The sequence below is a fragment of the Bombyx mandarina genome, chromosome 08 (genome assembly GCF_030267445.1).
Source record: "Bombyx mandarina strain Sakado chromosome 08, ASM3026744v2".
NCBI classification, from domain to species: Eukaryota; Metazoa; Arthropoda; class Insecta; order Lepidoptera; family Bombycidae; genus Bombyx; species Bombyx mandarina.
The window spans coordinates 15425736-15442947 of record NC_143215.1 but is presented as its reverse complement, the minus strand read 5'-3'; the positions used below and the strand labels follow the sequence as shown (position 1 = coordinate 15442947).

At 39.0% G+C, this 17212-nt stretch overlaps 1 protein-coding gene across 8 annotated transcripts in view; it reads left to right on the top strand.

Moving 5' to 3' along the window:
- The window catches only part of LOC114239545 (uncharacterized), a 70889-nt gene that overhangs the window by 6857 nt on the left and 46820 nt on the right, over positions 1-17212 (top strand). For 6 of the 8 annotated variants that reach the window (XM_089729351.1, XM_089729346.1, XM_089729349.1 and 3 more), the window contains exons 2-4: positions 14800-14854; positions 16736-16850; positions 17025-17150. In XM_089729351.1, coding sequence (XP_089585477.1) covers positions 14801-14854; positions 16736-16850; positions 17025-17150 — 295 coding nt within the window. In that variant the 5' untranslated portion in view covers position 14800. The remainder of the gene's footprint in view (positions 1-14799; positions 14855-16735; positions 16851-17024; positions 17151-17212) is intronic. The other 2 variants (XM_089729347.1, XM_089729348.1) reach the window with 1 other exon arrangement.

Genomic DNA, 17212 nt, shown 5'->3' with positions numbered 1-17212 from the left:
TAGTGTAGAGTGTAGAATGACGATAGAAGTGCGATACGAACGATTGAACTCATACATATCTGTATCTTGAAACATTGGAAGTCACTATTTTACTAACAAAGTCGTCTATTATCACTATCGTACAAAAAGTATACAACTTAAGCTTATGTTGTTGCTATGTTTTAATTAGTGATGACTGTGTACTTGATTGGGAATATGTATATCTAGCCCTCCGTGAAGTATACTCTTATAGAGAACTCTGTGTCGTCAACGAATAGTTAATGGGAATATGTATATCTAGCCCTCCGTGAAGTATACTCTTATAGAAAACTCTGTGTCGTCAACGAATAGTTAAATCAAAATAAGATAATGCAAGAATTAACATCCCAAGTGGTGGCAATGAAATGCAGATCGCCCTGGCAGGCAGCGGCTCGGCTAATATTCTAGAGCATCGATGACTATATATCGCGGCATAAGCGGACAGTTTATTTTTTCTTGCCCTTGCAGACTGACGAGCATACGGCCCACTTGATGGTGAGTGGTTATCGTCGCCCATGGACTTCAGCAATGCCAGGGGCAGAGTCAAGCCGCTGCGCCTGGCATTACTGAAGTTAAATACTCTCCAGAAGCCTCGTTAATAGAAGGAGAACAAGTCATAGCCCTCGTGTGAGGGTTCCCGTCCGTGTAGACTCCGCCCAGCGTACCCCCTGCATGCGAGTGTAGTGAGATATTTACAATATTACCACATTACCTACAAGAAGCGTAAATTCACAATACATTTTTTTAATCATAAACAAATTTCCCGGTAAAAACTTACTTCATAACGTGACTATCATACGAATGAGTTCATCGCTAAATTTACATAAATCAATAAAGATTGTGTTTATTTAGAATAATTATTATTTATTATGACTTTTACTGAGAGCATGCGCGTGATGAATCCTCTTACTGCATGCGAATAAAGATTAGGTTACGGACTATAGGGGTCAACAATTTTGAAGACTTCAAATCTCGTTTGAAAAAGGACATGTCGTGGTACTCGGGAAACGCGATGGAGGGGTCACGTGGTAAACGGACAACACGAAATACGTACTCAACGAATGTTCACGATTGACTTCCACGGTGAAGGAATAACATCGTGTAATAAAAATCAAAATCGCAAAATTATAATTTGCGTAATTATGGTGGTAGGACCTCTTGTGAGTCCGCACGTGTAGGTACCAACACCCCGCATATTTCTGCCGTGAAGCAGTAATGCGTTTCGGTTTGAAGGGCGGGGAAGCCGTTGTAACTATACTGAGATCTTAGAACTGATATCTCAAGGTGGGTGGCGCATTTACGTCGTAGATGTCTATGGGCTCCAGTAACCACTTAACACCAGGTGGGCTGTTAGCTCGTCCACTCATCTAAGTAAGAAAAAAATTATAAAAAAATGCCATTACAGGCGCATTAATAACGATGACCGCTCATCGTTCAAGGCGCCATGCTCGTTTGTCATAATTGCCTCAAGAACTGATCGTAACCCGCAACTCGGCCGATATACTAAACTAAACCGAATGCAATGTTGATCTTAATATTTCGAGAACAATCGCAGATCGTGTTACTTATTCCAAGAATAAATTGATCTCTGTCAAGCAAAAACCTCACGACCGAGAGAATCGTACATTAATCACGTACGGCGCCGCACACTTAATTCCACCAGTCATTGTAACTACACATAAATAAACACAAACTTTTAAACCCAAAAAAGCAAGACCTGGTCCTACCCGTGTGAGCATTACCACCACACACAGACATCCTCCACAACATACACGATACGTCTCATGCATATACTTCTTGGAGACCAATGGAGCCCACAGACATATCAAAGTCTCATCTGAGTAATTTAAGGGTTCGTTCCAACCTTTAAAAACTAAACGCCCTACTGCCTCGCGGCGGACAAAACCAAGCAACTAACCCGTGCGGGCTCACAGTCTACTCATAAAGCGCTATTAATTTCAAATAATAACCACAGGAAGACAGAAACAAATCTTATAAAATACATCGATTGGAATAGCTCGCGGCGCAGTTCCATCCGGCATGAATGTCAATATTACTCGTTCGACATATTATGCCAGGTTCTGTTTGTTTACATTTTCAAACGGCCTTACTGCTGGTACCGCGTATTAGATTTCTACCTGTCCTCCTGCGCTTAATACCGCTGTGTTGACAAATTCAAATTCAAAATCATTTATTTTAACTTAGATGTCAGTATAACACACTTGTTGAATGTCAAAATATAAATAACAATGTTAACTCTACCACCAGTTCCAAAAAAAGCCACAGTCCTGAGAAGAACCGGCGCAGCAAACTCAGCGAGCTTTTTTTTTTGTTTTTTCTCAAACATTTACTTTTTTTTTTAAATAAATAAAAATATTTACAATAAAGGAAAATACAAGTCAAAAAGTACAATTAAAAACGCCGACATGCCGACGAAGTGACAGATGAACTTGCCATTCCTAAATAATAAATCGCATTTATAACCATTTCGTTTCGGAATTATAAGAAAATGAAGCTTGCAATGAAAACTAAAGAGAGCGCTTAAATAAATGACTTAAGTCGGTGTTTTTATGTAGGTATTTGCGTTATATAAAGCGACGTGGGCGGGTCCCTCCGGTTATGGTCAGCCTTGTCACTGAAATGGTAATGGCCCAAAATACAGTTTTATTTGCAAAGCCTTTAAAATGGTCTTAAAATATAGCTTTTGTTGTTGGCTAGACACACTGGGTGCTATGCAACCTACGGTCGAATTTGATTAAGGGCGGAATTGACTTAATTGCGAATAAACGACCTTTTAACTTAAAGACAGTGATGATGATATCGGTGATCACAAGGGAGCACGAATATGTTTATATGCTTAAGATGGCTATTAAATCTTAAAGCATTTTAAATTGAAATTTGTACATGTACAGAAGTTGTATGAGCATAGGTTCCGAAACGTATGGACTGACTTAGATGAAATTTTCAGGTAATTTTCAAATAGACTTGGCGGGTGCCGTGAACTGGCAGTTATCGGATCAAAGCCAATGAAAAAATTAGCCAGAAATCCGGCCGGGTCCAACTAGTTAGTTATAGAGTACATATATTTGACACAAAAGAAGATTTGTTGAAATATGACGAAAAGGCCTCAAGTATAAGACAAAAGACCCAAGAATCTATAAAAAGCCGACTTTTGCTAAAATCAGATCTGCCTTGATCCTTTACAGACCCCATATCGTCAATGTCGCTGCTCGTATTGAGATATAAAGCCGTAGTCTGAACTTTAACAACGACTATTCTACACACACACACGCACACAACGAATACTCGATTGCCCCGCGGCAAATATAAGCTCTTAGTGAGGAAGGATAAATTTCGATGCTTATTTCTAGTGCACCTTTCTCTACAGCTAGGGTTCGACGTAGGTACGGACAGAGACGCGACCAACCAAACCAGTCCATAGTACCCTTAGCTCCTACTCATACCAGTACAGTATAAGTGTATACATATATATATGTAAGAATTTCTAGACGATCGCTCGCGATATACCTTAGTGAAAACAAGTTTATTTAGTATTTGCAATTTTAGCGAATCCTCGACATTATTACAAAACTTTTATGATTCAAACCCGTCTACTGTGACCCTCGACACAGTGTTCTAAACATAGTAACTACTGACACTAATGTTTGATAGCAAATATAATAAATAATCTTTGCAGATAGCAAATTAAGTTTTACGGCAATAACTAAACTAAACTGACTTCTGTGGGACATGTTTTATTCTAGACGTCTGGCATTGTGTCATAAATGAAATTTGCAAACTGTAAAATGTAATGTATTCGCAATTAGTGGGTGATAAAGCGTAGTGTAAGTCCACGCGGATGGACCCCGTCATCTTACATATTTCAGTCGCGATGACAAGACGTGGTGAGACAATCGTTTTACCAATACAATTTAGCTTTTAAACTGATGTACCAAGACGGTTGACGACAGTTCATGTCTGCGGACGTGACTGCCTAATAGCACCGAGTTATTTACTACATCTAGAGGGATACTTAGCACAATTAAAAATAATAATGATTAAAAAATAAGCGACATTGAAACAGTTTTAAAAGAGTTACAATTAGTAGTAGTTAGTAAACACAAATGAGCAGCAGAGGTAGTAAACAAGGTAACTGATGTGTTTACTAATAATAATAATACTATAACTAAGTTACTAGAATGATTTTATCAGTAGTAAATCTGGAATAACATTGACGAATGTTGTACATAATATGTCAAATGTTAGAATTGAAGAGTTTGTGATCGTGTTTTTATTGTTGTCCCGGCTTCCGTCAGCACAGCGACATAAAACTTAAACCAGTTTATAAGTCAAATCGTACTTTAAACATAAAAGGTTATATCAAAATCAATGTAGATTTTTTGCGTTGTCGCACTAACTACTGCTAACCGCACATAATTAGGTAATTATACCTTTACGTAATATATATTAACCCTAATTATCTCTTAATTATTATTTTACATTGACAGTTTTAATTTGACACAACATGACGACTGACGCACTTGTGTGTTGTGAACCATTGACAATTTATATAATAATAGGGACACTAGAGGTCCCGCAGTAGTCGAAATTAGACTATAATTAATTGGAATTGTAAGTTTGTACACTATTATGATTGTATTTTATACTTCTATAATCACAAATTTCGCCAAGACTACACTATAAAAAATATTAATAAAGACAAACAATATTTAATCTATTCTCAATTTGACCACAGAGGTCAAGAACAAAAGTTTGACAATAAATAGTATGCATGCGTGTGTGCGTCAAATACATGGTATGTAGTGTGTGTAATGTTTTCTTTATTGATTTAATGTATCTTTTATGCATTATTTTAAAAAAAATATTAGCATTGTGCACTTCTTCTCTATATTATCTATAAGTGTAGAAAATTTCATACTCCGTCCGCGCAATTTTCGTAAAAAGGGATACAAAGTTTTTGCTTCACGTATTAATATATAGATATTAATCCGTGATCAAAGCTACGGGAAATCTAAGCAAGTTTCAATAATTTTTTTGTGTGTCTCATAGCTCCTAAACTATTTATATTATTTGGAATAGTAATTCTTCATTCGGTGTTTCTTAACAATGTTCTCGTCATAGAGCATTTCAGAAATCTAACAACAGAATATATTAGTTTTTTGTTCAATAAACCCGCCATCGTTCTGCCCACTTATATGCTAAATATTCATTTGTTTTGGTCGGTGTTCAACAGCTGCCAGATCCAATCGAGACAACGCAGAGCAAAAGTGCCACTTCTAAGGGTACCCATTTTTTCTTTAGCTCATATTCAAAAAAACCTTTGTTATCAGCTTGTGGTTTGGCGTAGGCCTCCCTTAGAGGTTGCCATACTTTTCTGTTCGTAGATTTTTCCTGCACAGCGGCCCAACTGTTTTCTTAATATCCTCTTCGCATCTTTTTTCCTGTCCCTTCTTTGTTTTTCTTTCGCTTATTCAATACAAAGCGATGCGGTTCTCTGGGTTGGACCTACAGGCTCTGGCTACAGTTACAACTAGGGTAGCAGGGAGCTGGTTTGCCTTTAGACAACATCTATCTACCTATTTACTAGTTATAACGTTCAAATATCATTATCTAACCTTGAAATCAATTCAGATTATTTGTAGAAGTGAGATCACTATTCTGAACTGAGCACTGGATGTGGGCTAAATGTCTCGCGTCATAGGATGTCGTGATTTCAACTAAGTTTTTAACATAGATTATATCCAGACAGACTCGTTAGCACTCGGAAGTGATGTTGGATGTTAATTGTTTTGTTTTCATTTTATCCGCTCTATTTTATAAATAGCATAATTTTCATCTCTGTGCTTGTTTCGCGAATAATAAAAATGGGTGTTGACAATTTTCAATTTTTACAGATTTTTATACGGAAAATATATGCGCTCATTATAAATGTCTCTGATCCATACTAAATATTATAATTTTAATTGTTTGTCTGCTTTAGAACTTTGTTACTAAATAGCGAATAAATGGTTGCACATAATGGGTTGCACGTTGGATGTAATTCCGCACAAACATAGTTTATAATGATTAGCTTGATTACAACATGGGATAACTTTATCATAGCAAATGCGTTGAGTGTTTCTACTATAGTGAATACGACAATACGTATGCTCGTCTGTATCCACAAATCAACTAGTGGCTTATGGACTTGAAAGACATAAAACACATTATATTCCGGGAAAAAGATTTTTTTCCTTTTTTTTGGATTACAAATTTAGCTCACTAATTGTGAAGTTTTTAATGTTTAGTATATTAAACAACTAAATGAGAATATTTAAACATAAATAATTATTGTGGTTTTGGAAAATTTCAAAAGACGTCCTAAATCAAAATATGTAATTAGAGATTTGTCACGTCTAATTTAATTACACGATCTTTGGAACATGTCGCGTCGTTGCGTTGTGCGATCCGTGTCCTTATTGGTCAAATAGAATATGTTGTCCGTATTAATTACGTCCGCGCTAATAATATTTTGGCTATTCAGCGTGTGAAGTGAACGGAAATACGACATTAGCACAGTTTCATTTCAAATGTTTCGGTTGGTTTTTAGAGTGCCTAGACTACAATTTATTTCATTGTACACTAAAAACACATTACCTTTTTGACACTAAACGTTGCCGACTTAAATGTCTCAATCGTATCGTACAAGGGCTATCCCACCCTTTAAACTGAAAGGCAACGACTGCTCTGCGAGTTCTGCGACAGATAAAAATAGGATGGCGCTACCTACCCGTGCGGGCTTTCACGACAGTAACAAACCCAAAATTAAACCTTAAAAGTGGTTTTATATAAGTCTGAGTCAATTGATCAAGAACTGTCACCTACCGTCATCTACGTGGCGGATGGTAACACAATAAAATATTGATTAAACTTACAAATTAAACCCAAAATGTCGCTTTCCTAAAATATACTTTCAATTAACCTAACAAACGTTCTTATTTAAACAACAAAATCGATACGGAATCTTCAACACACATAAATGTATGACATCATAGACTTCAATAGCTTAATATTGGTACAAGTCTGTCCGTGTGAGGTCAACTTGCTGTTTATCGGAGTAAGGTACGTATTTAGATATGTACCTACCTCACTGGGCACAGTTCTTGCGTTCCTAAGAAAGAGACATTTGTTGTACAAAGTAATTAAGATTTTGACCTCATGTCCTAACGCATGTGGTGATATTTGCGCTTTGATATCTATGGGCTTCAAGAACCAGAATGGATTGTGGTAATATTTAGCCATACAGGTTCACAATGTGTCCTACATATGTATGAATACGGATCCGGTGACAATTGTTTATTAAATATGCAAATAGCAGTTGATAAGCTGTCAGCGAATAGAGATCAAACAGCAAAAATCCCAATCATTCTGTTTTAACGTTGTAATACGCAGTGGTAGTTAAGGTCGGCATTTCAAGACAATATAATAAGGCTTCATTCCACGAGTCAGAGATAACTGATCACTTTCACTATATTCCAAGGAACATCATCTACTGAGTGATTTGTATTCAGGGTAAACAAAAGCGCGTTTACGATTCTATGGAAAGTGTTGGAGGATGTGAAGCAATTTATTTAGGTCGACACTTACTTTCTTTTATATCACTCAACCGACGAGAGGGACCTATAGTATGTGCGTCACTCTTAATAGGCAATAAATCACGTGATAGAATGTGTTTACAGGCTTCGTATAAAACACACGACATCCCGCCTGACGGTAAATGACTACCACTGCTCGTGGGCATTAGCATTCGTGGAGTACCATCATGAGTACTTTAGTTAGGAGAAGATTGGTTCATATCAAAGCTGATGACTTAAGCTGCGAACTTTAAACAACTCTTTCGGTTTAATATTTACCTTTTATAATTTCCGAACTCTAACTCACAGTATAAGATGAATCTACAAGTGAGTCGTCTATTATCAAAGGCGGCAATCTGTGCATTTGGACAAAATTTTTTTATTGATATTTCAATACAGATTGATTTGAATATAATCGTCTCCTTCAAAGAATACGGTTCAAAACCTGCATTAAATAAAGGTTAATAATTAACCTGTTATTTATCTAAGATGTCGTTCAGAAGAGTTTTGTGACTGCCAATGGAATACAAAGTCAATAATTCGTTTTTCTGATTTACCAATAATTATCCACAAGTCACATTGCCGGCTTTGATACTAGTCGACTCAAGTCAAACAAACTGTCAGATCTCATTATGCTGTTAGCCCTTTCTGTTCGAACAAATGTTTAAATATAACCTTTTATACGAAATATTAAACGGTATTAATGAAATATTTAAATTGGACAAACAATGCCTCGGTCGTCCGCGGTAGCGGAACCATACTCGTACCAAACCCATACCATAATCTTATACCTTTAAACGAGCAATTCTTGTATATCTATATATATAATCTGAATCTAGGAAACGGCTCCAACGATTTTCATAAAATTTAGTATACAGGAGATTTCGGGGGCGATAAATCGATCTAGCTACGACTTATTTTCAGAAAATGTTGTTTTGTCGTGTTTTCAATAATCAACTTTATCGATAATCAACTTTATGACTCTTGCCGACATCTATTGGCGAATAATACCTAATACTATTTTTCATAATTGAGAGCAACTAACTGCTTTAAAGACACAATAACACCAAAGCTATTTCAGCAGATGGCGTTGTTAAGCAACCCGAAGCCAAGTGGTATAAGGTTAAACCAAAAAAATGAATTGTTTATTTATATTATTTGTCTTTTTAACTCACGTGTTCACTTACGATCGATGCCTAAACGATCTTGGAATATTTCGCCATTTTATCGATATGTAATTCGTATTTAAATATAATTTCTAAAAAACACAATTTATCAAAAAAAAATCGTCATCTAGTCTATCATAAAATTTAATAAAAAAATTAAGGTGAAATTAATGACGAAAACATGAACCATCTCATCGCGTTAAGTTATAGAATTTACTTTAAACTAACGTTGAGGCAGTTTTAGTACCTACCAATCCTTTTATTTATTGTTGATGCCCCGCAGTTGTACATTCGTTAATTTCATGGCTAAAGTATTTTTATTCCATAAAAACATAAAATGTAAAGGTTATCGCACCGTAATTAAGTTATCTGCTTAATTAATTCAAACGCTACGAACAATCGCTACAATTCAGTTCTCACTTGAATATTCTAAAGAAAGTAATTAACATATCATAATGTAATTATTGCGTAATTTCCACGCTGTAGCTATTGTTGTGGAAGAGAATTATTTAGCTGATAATGTTCTTTGCAACTTATAGAATAACTTATGCCCTATTGAGAAGAGGTTACGCTCGGTACCTGCCTATTCCCTACAATCCACTTTTGATGCAGAACAGCCGTGGAAACATCGATCTTCGAACGAGTTAAAAATGTGTAAAATGTTTTTACGAAAACAAAAGTAGAAATATGGTAAACTTGTCAGACCGGTTTTTGTAAATGTTTCATGTTTTACTCTGCATTAAAGTAGATCGTTAATGTATTGTATATATATATTTATTACGTCAGATATGTTTGGTAGAATTCAAAGAAAAAAATATGGTGGTGTAAACAAAATTAAATATAGGTATCTGCCGCGAGTTGATTGCGCGCTTTCGGTACCTACATTTGTTATAGGCGTTTTGTACTCAAAGAATCTTGTATGTGTAATGGTCACCCATGACGCAGCAGATAATCCTAACTTTGGGCCATTGTATGTGCTTGGTTGAATTTTAAACGCTTCCAAAGCTACCCAACTAACAGTTCTCGTACGAAAATCAAAAGTTTCTCGACGTCCTGCGTTTAGTGTACAGCCTTCACGATATAATTCAATTCGCTCCAAGCGCAAGCAGGTTTGGATACGCTCTGAAAACAGCTATGTGTCATTTATTACTTGAATTTCATAATGTCGTTTGTTATAATAACTCTGTATTCCGTTCATTAAATACGGTCAGAATGGCTCTGAGCTGCTGTGTTCATCCACCACACACCAATCGACATTGTTATGAACTCTCTGAGCGCTGTTCTTATGTACATGCCATACCTTTTTTTTTTTTGCTTAGATGTATTGTCGAGCTCACAGCCCACCTGGTGTTAAGTGGTTACTGAAGCCCATAGACATCTACAACGTAAATGCGCCACCCACCTTGAGATATAATTTCTAAGGTCTCAAGTATAGTTATAACGGCTGCCCCACCCTTCAAACCGAAACGCATTACTGCTTCACGGCAAAAATAGGCGGGGTAGTGGTACCTACCCGTGCGGACTCACAAGAGGTCCTACCACCAGTGATTACGCAAAACAAAAAAAAACGACTTTTGCAAAAAGAGTCGATATTGTTCAAAGTGTCGACCACTTGGTCCTTGGCCCTTCTTGGAAAAAGTACCACAACCCTATTCTGTCAAGTTCCATTTGGCGAGTTTAGACTGGTCCTCAGACAATTGTTAGATTAGTGTGGGTATGTATCGTTCACCTTGTCTCTGTCCAAGTAATTTATGACCAATCTCCTGCTCACGGGAGGCTGATGTCATACAGCTCGCGTGGACCGTGCTCCAACTGTTTATTGCCCATTTCAGTCTAGATCTTGTCATCGCCTCGTATATTATTATCTTGTTATTGTTAATATGATGAACGCGATTGAAGGTAATTTAGATATTATAGGTTATGTTGTTGTCGATGAGATGCGAGATTCAGTGAAGCTTTCCATTTACGGTGCTTTTAGGCACCACAAGCATCGGTCACCGTCCTCGTCGAATCCGTTGCTTGCGACGAAGGACTCGACGAGCGAATTAACCCATAGAGACAGCCCACTGAGTTTCTCGCCGGATCTTCTCAGTGGGTCGCGTTTCCGATCCGGTGGTAGATTCTGCGAAGCACGGCTCTTATGAAACCTCAGCCACCCGCCGGCGCACTCTCGAGGCCCTAGTGCCCGTGCTGGAGACATGGTCAGATCGGCGACACGGCGTGCTCTCCTTCCGCCTTACGCAGGTCCTCTCGGGGCATGGCTGCTTCGGGAGGTACCTGTAGAGGGTTTGCAGGAGAGAGCCACATCCGGGTTGTCACCAGTGCGGGCATCCGGATGATGGCGCTCAGCACGCACTCGAAGCGTGCCCGCGTTGGGAGCACCCGCGGCGAAATCTCATCGCGGTGCTGGGGAGGGACCTCTCCTGGCGGGCTGTCATTGCCCGCATGCTAGAGGACGAGAGTTCGTGGGAGACCATGGCCAGAGTTTGCGACCTGGTCATGGCGTTCCGCGAGGCTGAGGAGCGCGAAAGGGAGTGGAATCCCTCTTCGGCTCCTCAGCGAAGAAGGCGGGGTGGGCGACGCGGGCAAGATGCTCCCGTTAATTTCCCGTAGGGACTGTTGGGTACTGGGTGCGGGGGCGCCCGGTGCTCTGCTGTCGGTTCCGTGGTGAGGCGGCGCAAGGTGGCTCCTATGCGCCACTCACGGTGTCTCCCGAGACGACGTCCTGCAGGATGTTCCCGGGGATTGGATCCCGTCCTATTGTCAGGATGGGTACCGGCGACGGCGAGCCTGCGGCACGCATTGTGCGGTACCGTAGGTTTCGTGGAGTCGGAGTGGTGGAGCTCGATGGGGTTTAGTCGGTAGTCGGTTTTGCGGGGCGGGTCCTGCGTGGTAGACGCCGCGCAGCGCCTCGCGCGCCTTTCTCAAGGCGTAGTCTCCCGGTAGGAATTGGAAGAAGAGGAGGACTTTGGTCTTCCTCTTCTCCCTCTTCTTCTCTGGAGGCGCCGGAGTCCGACATAACCCGGTTTATTACCCCTCTCGACCGGGTCGATCTATTATCCGTAAATGGATTCCCCAGCGTTAAAAAAAAAAAAAAAAGGGTCGGTGTTAGCAACACTCCGGTTTGAGCCCCGTGAGCTCTCCTACACGTTAGGGTGAAGCTGAAATAGCCTCTCAAGGCTATCAGCATAGGTAGGGGGGAAAAAACACAGCCTTAATTCTGTCCTGAGAAATGGGGCCAACTGTGCCACCCTTCAGGCCGGTTCATGTGACGGCTTCGTGACAGAAATTATTAGGAAAAAAAGATGGCGATACCTAAATAGTATGGGCTCACAATCAGCTGAGTTGCTAGTACAGAACATGCTAAATAACAACACTACATATTTTTTATTTTTGTACTGGCGTCTAGAAATAATATATTTACTTGACACAAATAACCCATGGCTGTAACACGATTTAAAACAATTACCTTATATAGTAGGGAGTCAGTACAGCAACAGTGCCAAGGGCACCGGCATGACTGAAAACCAACTCTTCGCTAAATATGGACGTAACCTCGCCTCACAGTGTACTTTTGTAGGCTCACCAAGATCTGATGCGAATGACGTGATTAAGATCTCGGTTACTTAATTAATAATTTTGTATAAATACTTTTACAAGAATATGTGCCGGTCCGGTAAAATATATAGTTTGTTTACTAACCTCCTAACAAATATAAGCCCGCTATGCAAGCCTTGTGGAAAGAGCATGTTCAACACCTAATATCTATCTACCAGTTGTTGTAGATAGATATTAGGTTATCATACTAATTATCATATTAATAAACACAATGCAATTTAAGCTGTTGGAGAAAGCAGACGAGTTTATGATCCACATAGGTTGTTATTATCGCTTATGGACAGCAGCGACAAAACCACGCCACTGCACGTTTCAACCCGTATGTGAACCAGAACATAATACTAGAATAGTGCTGATAATTGCTCGGAGCTCTTCTCACTAGAGTGGTGTGCAAACCACAGAGAGCTCACGTCTCTCAGTAAACCCAGAGCATATATCGAGGAGGGAAAGGATATTTGGTTTAATTTTGGTTAATACGCGTTATTTACCTTTGTAATTAAAGGTCCGTTTTATTTGGTACAAATATCAACAATCCTATGTTTTTAATTGAACTTCAATTAAGTGCACCACATTCAAACAGCTGAAGAAGTTTTTTTCTCATGATATTTTTTCCAAATTTACCAATTTGAATGGGTCTCCTGTGAAGTTGCAAAAATGTCGCTAAAACCAAACAGCGTTTCACCCGTCGTTATCGCACAAGAGTAACAATCAATTGCAGCTTCTCCAGGTCTTCACAGTGGGTCGCGTTTCCGGTCCGGTGGTAGATTCTGCGAAGTACTGCTCTTGCTAGAGCCAGTGTTAGCAATACTCCGGTTTGAGCCCCGTGAGCTCACCCACATGTTAAGGCGAAGCTGAAATAGCCTCTCAAGCACATGTAGGGAAAAAAGCAGCTTCAATAGTAGCCAGTTCACATTCATTTTTACAAACACTTAAATAAACTTGTTTATATAATATGTATGTATACAATCCGCGCTCCAGACAGTTCCTAGTAATGATGATGCAATCATAGTTGTGACAAATCAGCGCTACGGAGTCTACAGACGCCGTCGTTTGACCGGTCAGGCTCCGGGATTAATAATATACTAGTTCTAACTAAATGACCAATCGTGAATTATTCGATGGGTACAATTTCAAGATTCATTTCATACGCATCGTATAGCCGTTTGTTAAAACTTTATTTTATTTTATTTTTATTGCTTAGATGTGTGGACGAGCTCACAGCCCACCTGGTGTTAAGTGGTTACTGGAGCCCATAGACTTCAGCAATGCCAAGTACAGAGTCAAGTCGCTGCCTACAGTTACAGTTACAATACTCTCCACAAGCCTCGTTTGAAGAAGGATATGTCATAGCGCCTGGGAAACACCGTGGAGGTAAGTTTATGCCAAAGGCAAATGGTACGTGGCAAAAAAGATCTCTGGAAACTTTGTATTGTACCTTTACAAATACCCACTAAGTATATGACCAGCAATGTGGGCGAGCAATCAGCTTGTCAATATTAATAGCTGACGCACGGATAGTCAACGTACAGCCTTAACCTTTAGAGGTTTAAATGTTTGAAAAAAGTATTATGTTAGTGACTCTGAGGATCTCAGACTGAGATACAGATGATCTGAAAATCAAATCGCGAAGCATCAACATTTTAATAATTAATTAATTAATTTATTTATTTATTTATTAAGTTGCACCAACAAAGTGATCATCAATACAAAACATTGACAAATTGACAAAAGTTCATGGCAGATGTCAATTATAGATGCAATCGACAGTGCATTAACATCAAAAATAAAAAAAATATACAGCTAAGATTTGAATACATTTCATTCATTGCTTAAGATTAATTTAATTGGGAGATGATCCGCGACAGATTTTTCCTGTAAGTAGTGAGACAATGAGAAAAAACATCTATTTCACTTAAAATAAGTTCAGCGCAATCGGACAACTCCGAAGGAACATTGACGGAGACCGCGCTACCGTGGACATTATTGTAGTCCCAAAGGATTCTGTTTAAGGGAGAGTAAGCACCTAAATTCGAACGAGCGGGCTTTCTTATAAACGGTTTATATTTCTTCGTTCTTGGTAGGTACTTAGGGGCTGATATTTTTATCTGGGTTAATAGATTAGGTGTGTCGGTTATTCCATGAATTAATTTGTACAGAAATATACCCCCCATTAGTTTTCTCCGGTTTAGAAGAGAGTCTAAATTAAAGTGGGAAAGTCTATCTTCATAGCTGGGTAACTTCCTACCCAGATTGTAGTTGTAAGACAAGTACCATAGAAACCGTTTCTGGAATAAACCGCTGGTTAATCATTTAACTACAGACTTGTGGCACCTCTGTTGACCTTTTTCCCTCTTTGTTTCCAGCATGTCTGAAGGAGACGTGTCTCTAATTCAAGACGAAGATCTTTTGCGGCGCATGGTGAGATATCTTTTATATTTCATTGTTGTTATATAAATTGTGTATACACACATGTTATATAAATTTATTTCATAATATGTGTTTAATTAAAATTGATACATATTTGCGTTTGACATTTGGCTACCTACGAACTATCAGTTGGGCCGTAAGCATATATGATTTCGAAGAAAAAATTTTCTTTTTTTCCAACCAAATGCATGGCTATATTCAAGGTTTATTAAGTTTGTTTCGGTTTCAAGGATGGGACAGATTCCTTTTAGCTGTCCGGTGCATTCGTATCGAGCGATGCACCGGTGTTCGAATCCCGCTGGCGGGTACTAATTTTTCTAATGAAATACGTACTTAACACATGTTCACGATTGACTTCCACTGTGAAGGAATAACATCGTGTAATAAAAATCAAACTCGCAAAATTATAATTTGTGTAATTACTGGTGCTAGGACGCCTTGTGAGTCCACACGGGTAGGTACCACCACACTGCCTATTTCTGCCGTGAAGCAGTAATGCGTTTCGGTTTGAAGGGCGGGGCAGCCGTTGTACTGTAAAAACAGAGAACATAGAACTCATATCTCAAGGTAGGTGGCGGCATTTACATTATAGATGCCCCAGTAACCACTTAACATCGTTTTGGCCGTGAGCTCGTCCACCCATCTAAAACTTCGAACAAGCGTACAAGTGATACCGACACGACGACGCCTTGTTAACAAACCATAGCAACACTATCTTTTCAACTATTGATGGCTCATTGATTGATATAGGAGTAAAGACCAGAGCCATTAACATCCTATAAATATCACATAGCAAATACTTGCACGGAGGTATGTAATTGATTGTATTTAATCAAAAATGTTAATTTATTTGAGATTTCGATAATTGAATTAAAATAGTTTCATCACAGGATCGTATAATGCTAATAGTGAGCGACCGTTGATAAGACAATCTGTATTTGTATATAAAATACAAAATGTGTTTACATTTTTCTAAATTTTCAATAAAGCAATGCACGTACTCCAGTTTTCTGTACTCCGCTCTTGGTTGTTCTGGTAGAAGAATGCCTGTAAGTGAGACATTAAGTTCGCTACTCCACTTTTGGGAACAAAGCTAAATAAATAATAAATTAGTTAAACCTGAGCCTTCGAGTGGGACTAAAAAGGCTTCCAGACTATAGGCAATCCCTCCAGCCCAAACAAAAAAAAAACAATATGCAACAATACAAAAAGCAGTACGTAAATATATTATGTACCTACTGTAGTACATTGACTTAAACCACAGTAGCAATCCCTCCTAAAACGTCACTATCTTAATTTTAAAGGTGACAGAACTTCTTATTAGCCCGTAAGAATTAGTATTGCCGTCAAACCTAATTTTGCAATTGGACATTCGTGCATTCTGATCTGAACAGTAGATCAGCCATTTGAGTTCCATACCAACACTCATATTCGCCGACGGCACTGACCTCGTGATGTCTATGGACTCGTCTTCCATTATCTAATGGCTAAAACCACATTTTTATTTTTGTATTGCTTAGAAGGGAAGGCGAGCTCACGGCCCACGTGGTGTTAAGTGGTTATCGGAGCTCGTAGACATCTACAACGGAAATGCACCCACTTCGAGACATAAGTTTTAAGGCCTCAGTTTTTACAGTACAACGGCTGCCACATGCTTCAAACCGAATCGCGTTACTGCTTCACAGCAGAAATAGGTAGGTTGGTGGTACCTACCCGTGTGGACTCACAAGACATCCTACCACCAGTAAAATATATAATACAGTTTAGTACATACTCTCGGCTCGAAATGTTTCTGAGGGTATCCCTCAGAAACATTTCTGACTGAAATCTTAAATACCTCACGATAGCAAGCGATTTAATTTTCTTTTCCAGTGGCAACAGACCGAAGATTTCTCCCGTAAGAAAGAAATCCGCGCCCACATGTACCGCCTCAGGGAAGAACGTTTACGGAACCTGTACTCCCCAGAGCCCAGCGGAGATGGGAAAGGTATTATACCTACTCAATTATCCATTTACTTTATGTACATTATTGTATATTTAGTCAGCTATAACAAATCCCAACATTGGCGGTTTGTAAGTTTAAATTTAGTTTATCTGTGATTTAATTAATTGATGTAAAGTGTTTCCATAAAATCGACTAGATTAGTAATGCGATCAACAGGTTGTGAGTTCACGTCGAGCCAGGGCCACGTGAAGTCATTTGCAGACCAAACCTTCCAGTCCATGAAGAGTAAAGAGGTCCGCGACGCTGGTTCCCCGCCCAAGGAATTCACGTATCGCGGCCAAGGTGCCTCCTCCGACAATACACTCTAATTACACTAACGCTTCTAACCGTAACAGGTTTCGGAG